Source organism: Bidens hawaiensis, unplaced genomic scaffold (assembly GCF_021521415.1).
Source record: "Bidens hawaiensis isolate Kalapana, Puna unplaced genomic scaffold, B.hawaiensis_p1.1 tig00019476_1, whole genome shotgun sequence".
Lineage (NCBI taxonomy): Eukaryota > Viridiplantae > Streptophyta > Magnoliopsida > Asterales > Asteraceae > Bidens > Bidens hawaiensis.
The window spans coordinates 33,431-41,684 of NW_027492960.1; the positions used below are offsets into that span (position 1 = coordinate 33,431).

Below are 8,254 nucleotides of genomic sequence, written 5' to 3' on the forward strand. Positions count from 1 at the left end.
ATCGGGTTGGCAATGGCATGTTGTTCAATTGAAAATTGTTGGAAGAATATTCAAATAAATATACTACTACTGACAAGTTAGGGAATGGCGGTACTATATTAGTAGACTAATAATGTCATGAACTCTACATTTTATATGATTTGCCTCTTTTAAATGCCACAAGGCGTGAGCGTAAAAACCACATGTGAAATCATATTATGACGCATGCGTGCATAAGAAATATAATAATTAATATCCTGGAAATCACAGCTATAGAGGCTAGATAAACATGAGCAAGGAAGGACCACAAATGCGTGTGAAACAAGTTCGTTCACGATAGTGGTGATCAGGGGAAGTTTCTATTTAGGAAATAAACTGGATACTACAAGATTTAGGCGCCTCGTGACATCTTCACTTTGGGCATTGCTTTCTTAAGTTGCCGGGCCCGCTCTTTTGCTTCTTTCTTACGAAGCGCCTCTGCATTAAGCTTTGACTCGGCTTCCTCCATCATCTTCCTCCTCTCAGCCTTCTTCCTCTGCAATGCTTCTTGCCTTGCGTTTTGAAGCTCCTTGTACACCTCCTGTGCTACCTTTGACCGGGCCGCTTCAGTCTTTGACCGGGCCTGTCATTCAAAATTGCATTTCAATCAATTAACTGATGGAATGGTGAAAAGTGAAGGAAATAATGTACGAACCTGTGAACTGAGTTTGTAGCGACCAATAAGATCGATGTAATAGGGCACTAGAGCCACCAGCCGTGTCATGTCGGCAATATGGTTAGCATCAGGGAGTGCAAACTTAAAAACTAGCATCTTCCTGTGGGTACTCTGATGCTGATCGGAGAAATGCATAGAGATGAACCACTTTCCATATTTCTCATAAGCTTTTTCACCAAACACCTGCAGATTTATATTTTATACACATAAGATGATAATAAGTGTTAAAAAACTGTAGTTACTTTAGCAATATCAGATACAAAAGCTTATATAGCAGTAATATGATGACAGCAAAGTTCAATTCTGTTTTACAGAAAAATATAAACTGAAAAATGTAGTACATGGTAAATTATTTCACTAAGTTGAGAAATAATTTACTAGTTATAGCAGTTTTGTACTTGGTTTATTAAGGAAGGGGTCAATAACAAAACTAGATAGTAAAACAGATTATATGTTTTAACATAACAAAGTTATGAAAAACAACATACTACAAGAAATCAAAATAATTCAACCTTAGTTTCGTTATGTACCATAATGCAATGAGGGGATCTTTTTAGTAATGTAATTGTTAAAAGGGAAAATACATTATATTTTGTAATTTATTTGGAAAAAAACCTAAAAAGATAATCATCATCATCGTGCTCAGTAAATCCCACCAATAGCAAATCTATGGTAGGTTCTGAGGAGGGTAAGATGTAGACAGCCTTACCTCTACCCCGTAGGAATAGAGAGGCTGCTTCCAATGAGACCCCTGGCTCGATAGTAGTTTTGCATCAAGCCTTGGACATAAGGCACATAGCACGCAACCATCGGGGCACCGGCTGATTGGTGCATGTACATGATGCATGATTAACCTTCAGCACTTTTAACGTTATTTTCACGAAATTAGTAAAATAACGTAAACATTAGTGCAATTTCACCCCCCCCCCCTCTCTCTCTCTCTCTCAGGCCCCTTGATTAGAGTAAGAAATTAAATTAATTTTTAAACTATCCATGTTATTGACAACATCCTCTTTCTCAATTGGAAGCAAAGTTTATGAAATCAACATGTGATTGGTCCATTATAGAATGCATATGGCAGCTTGATTTCCTTTTATTACATAACAAACAGAAATTGAGATAAAACTAAACCTAAAATATGCATAGAAACACATCCATATTAACCACATGAATATATGGTGAGGATTGAGGAACCAGAACATATAAACAACATGGTAACCCCTTGCATAGGAGGGACATGCTGATGCTATACACAACAAACCCTTAAAATAAGGTCATCAACCATAACTGAAGACTTCACATTAAAGTTCACATGGATTTGGCCTAATACCATATAACAAACACAACATTTATGATATCAAATTATCAATAGATTGCGACTCATCAACATAGAAGGCTTTAATGCCCTATAACAAACACAAAATTTATGAACCTTCTAGTCAGAAATCAAAATCAAGCATTCTTTATAACTATCACAAATATCAAATTTCTATATTTAACATAAAGTAATAACTTTTGGGTAATTGTTCCGAAACAAGATATTACCATAATTATGAACCAACAAGATAAATTAGTATTAAAAAGTTCATTTTTAGAAGCATAATCATCACTAACCTGATCAAGAACAGTCTCATTGATCAAATCACCAGCAACCTCTTTGGACTCCGTAATCACCGCCAGCTCATCCGCAACCCATTTCCTCCCACTCGGCACCGACATCATCAAACTCGCAAACCTATGAAGATCCCTCACCTCCTTCTGCATCACTTTTGCCGCTTTCTTCTTCGCCAACGCAAAAACCACATGATCCATGGCATCATCATTCATATAAACCTCGAATGTAATCTCATCCTTACACGGCACAACCATATTATACACCCTAGCAATCAAATCCTGCTGGCTTTTCAACTCCATCGACGCCACCAACCCCTGGCAAAACCTCCGCCCGCTCGCATAAAACTTAAACACGTTCTGACCTTCCTTCAACAACAACGGCGAATCGTCACCGTCACCGACACCTAACAGACTAAAATTCTTATCAAAAATTGTGTCCTGGGTGGCGAATTTCGTCGCCCACACCAACGCCAACCTTTCATTGGCCTTTCTTCCGGTGAAATAATTAACGGTGAACATAATTAAAAAAGACCCACAAATAATTTCAACCAAATAGGACCTATTCGTTTCCGAAACCCTAGGATTTTGATCCGGGTCGGGCGATGCGGAATCGGTGGGATCCGACTCATGGGTGGATTCTGGAAGTGGGTTTTGAGTGGGAAAGCCTTCGAATTCGTCTTCATCCCAGTATTCGAATGATGACGTGGAGGTTGTGGGGTTAGGTGTAGGATTGGGATCGGATTGGGGGTTTGGTGGATCTGGGGTGGTGGTTAGGGTGGTTGGTGGTGGCGGAGAACGGCGGTGGGATTGGAGGATGATGGTGGAGTCGTCTAGTTCTGGGTCGTCGTCGGCGTCGAAGCCTTCGAAGTGGGAGTCTGCGATGGAGATGGAGATGGAGATGAAGAGGAGAAAGATGATGTAGAAGAAGAAGGAGGAGGAAGGTGGAGTCGCCATTAATGGAGGTCTTGAAAGCTTCCTTCGATCTGAATCAACAAGAAAGAGTGACGAGTGATGTGACGAGTATAGATAGTATCACTTCGGATAAATTTTTTTGGTCCGCTTTTTTAATCAGCTAAACTGTGTTTTAAACCGCGGGATTCTTGTGTGTTAAACCATCATACTCTTTAAATTTGTAGAGTTATATTAATTTACTTTGACTAGATTATGTTGTTTTAACCCGGTATAAGCTGGCTTTAGATTTTGGCTTGAGCGTTCCTTCGAGAAACCATACCGTTGACTGCCACTTGACAGTTATTGTGCTACCACAAGAACAACATTTTCTAGCGTAACAAGCACTATGACGAAAACCCGGTGGGCTTGGATTTAAAATGACAATATCGCAAGGCCTAGCTCAAACCCACCATTACCAATATCCACCCAAAGCGTAAAAAATAGGATCAAACTTAGGCGTCTCTATTGGAGAATACAACCCTCCAACCATTAAGCCACAAGCAAGGAATAATTAATTACGAGCTGATTTTGAAGCAAAAGTTTTCAAGCATGATATCGTCCTTTCACAGATCGTTCAATATAAATGCAATGCATTCCTAGCAAACTCTTAAGGTTATTAAGAAAATACAATATACGATAAATGATGTGTTGCGAGGTGGTATGAAAATGTCATTAGTTTTTCAAAAGGTTTGTTTCATATAATGTCAAGTTTTAAATTTATAAAATGATTTTTATCTTAACTAAACCACACACAAATAGGCAAGTACACCTATCGTATATGTAGATTAGTATAGGCAAGAACCAAGTATCGATCCATAGATACACTTCTTTGATTTTTCCTACTAAATCGTTGTATTTATTTTAACCGGAAGTAAACATTATAGTAGTTTTTTAATTTGCCAAGTAAATTTAAGAAAAATTTAAAAGCATAAATTAAAAGTAATATATTTTTTTTAATATTTCACAGAGATGATCAAATATATAAGTGTACCATCTTGGTTAAACTCCTCCTGAATTGGTTTAACAATTAATTGGTAAACATTTTATATAAACTTGCTTTGCTAATTTAATATGGGAATAACACCTTATTCCTAAGTCATGCGATTCCATGATAATTTAAGGAAGAGATACGTATAACTTCATGATCCCAACTAAAACATCATTTTATATAAGCAAGTGGTTTATATTAAGTATTTATGAGATAACTTACTTTATAGATGAGACAATCCCTTAAATTACTAAGTGAATTGTCCTTTATATTTTAGTAAAAATAACTTTTGTATTATACTTAAAATACCGATTAAGATTAGTTAAGTTGTAAAGGATCAACCTTGAATTAACAAGTGTTAACCCATACAACTCTTGGACAATTATAGAACTTATGTAATAACCATCCAAGAGTTGTTTTAAATAGGTTATATTGCACACTAACTTGACAAGTAATCAACCAATTTTAGTGGATTAACGTCAACAATCCATTTTCACAACATTGCCAACATTCCCATTTTAAAGATGATCAATTACTACTAATACTTCATTTGGTCCATGTTTATATTAGGATTTATGTTTTTTTTCCCTCAACCAAGCCCTTACAAAAATGACAGTTCCCCAACTTATCATTAAGCTCGGTACTCGATGTCTCTTTTAAAGTCTATTATCCAAGGCCTCACAAGGGTGGTAGTTCCCTGACTAATCGTCAAGCTCGACACTTGGTGTATTCTTTTAAGAGTATTTTAACATTCCCCATCAAGTGATAATTACAACATAACCTTTACTTTTTATAAACCGATCACATGTTTAACCAATATTATTAAACTTAATTAAGATTCTTATAAACCAAGATAATACTATGAAAGTTTAGCCAATACTAAGCATAATGTCATACATCAAATTAATAGATACAAACATGATCAAATTAGAACAATTTAACCAATTTGGATGACTAATCTTTGATACTAATGACTTCTTTCAAGAGCTTAATCTCCTTGATCTTCAAAGGGTGGATGGATGGGATGATTCTCTTATTAATGGTGGTGAAAGTAAGTGGATGAAGTGTATTAAGTGATCCTTCAAGTCCATTGAATGTGGTGGATGAGCATTCAATTTATAGACTGAGTTGAGCTCTCAACACGTCCTGTGTTGACATGGGCATGACTATGTTGATCATTTTGTCTGATATTCTTAAATGCTCGTTGTCAGAAAGTACAACAGGAAAGTTTTGTCTGGACACAAACAGTGTTGAGCCTGGGCATGGCTGTGTTGATCAAGGAAGCTTCTATTTTGTCTTTTCTCTTGTGTTGATCAGCTCTTCACGTTGGTTATGGAAAACATGAATATTATGATAAACCTATAACTAAAACATGCATGTTACAGTATAGAGAGTAGCCACAGTTGATGAGAACGATCCAGACGATATGATTGTCAGCTTGATCGAGTTCTTCTTCAGGATATATATTAGTTATGGGGATTAGGGTTCTTGATGAAATAGAAAATATGGAGAGAGAGAGAGAGAGAGATAGATAGAGAGAGAGAAAGAGAGAGAGAGAGAGATAGGGGGTCACGAATTTGGTTGTGAGGTTTATGGTTATGTTATGATGCCAATTAATCTCCTCCATATATTTATATACATCCAAGAGGAAACCCTTGATTAGCAAGAAATGGTAATATGGTCCATCAACAATTACCTAGCTAATATAATAATAAGGTATAATTTAATTATTTTGATCTATTATTATATAAATGATAATGATGGCCATACATAAATATATATATCCATATATTTATTCTTACATTCTCCCGATTGGCCGAATAATTAATTATGATGAGCATTAGATTAGTCTGTAGATTTTAACACTCATTTTAGCTTTAAACTCAAACTAAAGCAAAGAAATACAACCATTGAATTGAAAATCAGCTTAAGAACCCCATTAATCATACTGTAGTCCTTGTTTAAAACCTAAGTAGTTATGATCAAAATATATATGTAAGTCCTTCAAATATTTTATTAGTACACTAATTTGTCCATATGTCATTATGCATACAGAACATATTAAGAGATATACAAATCAAAACTGACGAAATTTTATTAATAAAAATGTAAATAAGTACAATATGCAATTAAATAAGGTCTTCAGTAAATCCTATATTAGAAACACGTTCTTCAAAAACTTTAGGTGGAAGACCTTTAGTCATCGGATCCACTAGCATATTATTTGTACTAATATACTCAATACAAAGTTTATTTTTCTCAACTTGTTCACGCACGAACAAATAATTTGTATCAAGATACAAACCAGCTCCAGTCAAACTATTATCGTTCGAGAAAGTAACGGCAACTGAATTATCACAATAAAGTTTTAATGGTCTAGAAATGGAATTGACTATTTTGAGTCCAGAGATCAGATATTTAAGCAACATTCCATGGCAGGTTGCATTATAAAAACTATATATTCTGCCATCATAGTGGAAGTTGTCGTTAACTGTTGTTTATAAATCCTACATGAGATAGGCTCGCCCGCTAACATAAAGATATACCCGAAGTGGACTTCTTATCATATTTGCATTTAGCAAAGTCAGAATCAGAATAACCGACCACTTCTTCTATAAGTTAGTTTGTAGTCGTTCGTCCTTTGCAGATAATGAAGCACCTTCTTAGCTGCTTTCTAGTGTTCAAGGCTAGGATTAGTCTGATATCGTCCTAGCATTCCATAAACATAAGCAACATCTGGGAGAATACAAACTTAAGCATATATGAGGCTCCCGAATACTGATGCATAAGGTGTCATTATTATTTGCTCCTTTTCAACCTCTATTTTCGGACATTGGAATGCACCGAAAACGCCTCCTTTGACTACTGGAGCTGCAGTTGGGTTACAATATTGCATGCTATAACGAGTAAGGACATAATCAATGTAGGCCCTTTGAGATAATCCTAAGATCCCTTTGTGTTTGTTTTGGTGAATTTCGATGCCAATAACATAAGAAGCATCTCCGAGATCCTTCATGTCGAAGTTATGCGAGAGTAATTGCTTCAACTCATGCAGCATGTCTAAACTATTACTTGCCAATAAAATATCATCTACGTAAAGGAAAAGTATAGTAAAGTTACTCCCACTCATCCTGAGGTTGGTGCATTGATCCACTTGATGCTTTACAAATCCTTGTTTCTTCATGACTTCATCAAACTATAGGTACCATTGACGTGATGCTTGTTTCAACCAATATATTGACTTCTTCAGCTTACAGGCTAGATGTTCTTAACCTTCAGGTTGTTTAATGTACACCTCTTTGTCTAAATTGCCGTTAAGGAAAGAGATTTTTACGTCCATCTGATGCAGCTCTAAATCAAAATGAGCTACTAGGGCCATAATGATCCTTAATGAATATTTTTGAGAGACAGGTGAGAAGGTCTCTTGATAGTTAATTCGCTCTTTCTGAGTGTAGCCCTTTACTAATATCGCTTTATAGCATTCAACTTTCCCATTTTGATCGTATTGTTTTAAACACCCATTTACATCCTACGGATTTGACACCGTTGGGAATTCTACCAAATCCCAGACGTCATTTTTCTTCATGGAGTCAAGCTCATCATTCATCAGTTTATTCCATTCAAAAGACTGATCACTGCTTATGGATTCATTATAAGAGATAGGATCATTAAGCTTTCTGGCGTCAGCTTCAGTCAGGTAGATGACATAATCATCAAAGTTAGTAGGTCTTCTAGACCTAGATGACCTCCTGAGTTGATTATCGGGTTCAACATTAACTTGGTTTTGAGTGTTTGATGTGCCTTAATTTTCTATTATAACGGGTTCTAAGTGTGGAAAAGTTGGTGCAGTAGGTTCAATTGCATTGGGTACAAGAGGAATAACCGAAGTTACAATAATTGACGAGTCCCCCCCCCCCAGCATCGTGTATGTCTTGCAATTCTTCATAAGGGTTAGTACTGCTCCCACTGATCTTGTAATCCTCCAGGAACATGACACGCTTGGTTTC

General features: G+C 36.2%; 1 protein-coding gene across 1 annotated transcript; it reads right to left on the minus strand.

The window, feature by feature from the left end:
* Positions 1-370: 370 nt before the first annotated feature.
* Positions 371-3,319, minus strand: LOC143558464 (uncharacterized protein At5g49945-like). Its single transcript, XM_077047300.1, has 3 exons — positions 2,309-3,319; positions 674-877; positions 371-601 (listed from the first exon to the last, which is right to left on the minus strand). The coding sequence occupies exons 1-3, from the start codon at positions 3,260-3,262 to the stop codon at positions 371-373; spliced, it is 1,389 nt and encodes a 462-aa protein (XP_076903415.1). The 5' UTR covers positions 3,263-3,319.
* Positions 3,320-8,254: the final 4,935 nt, after the last annotated feature.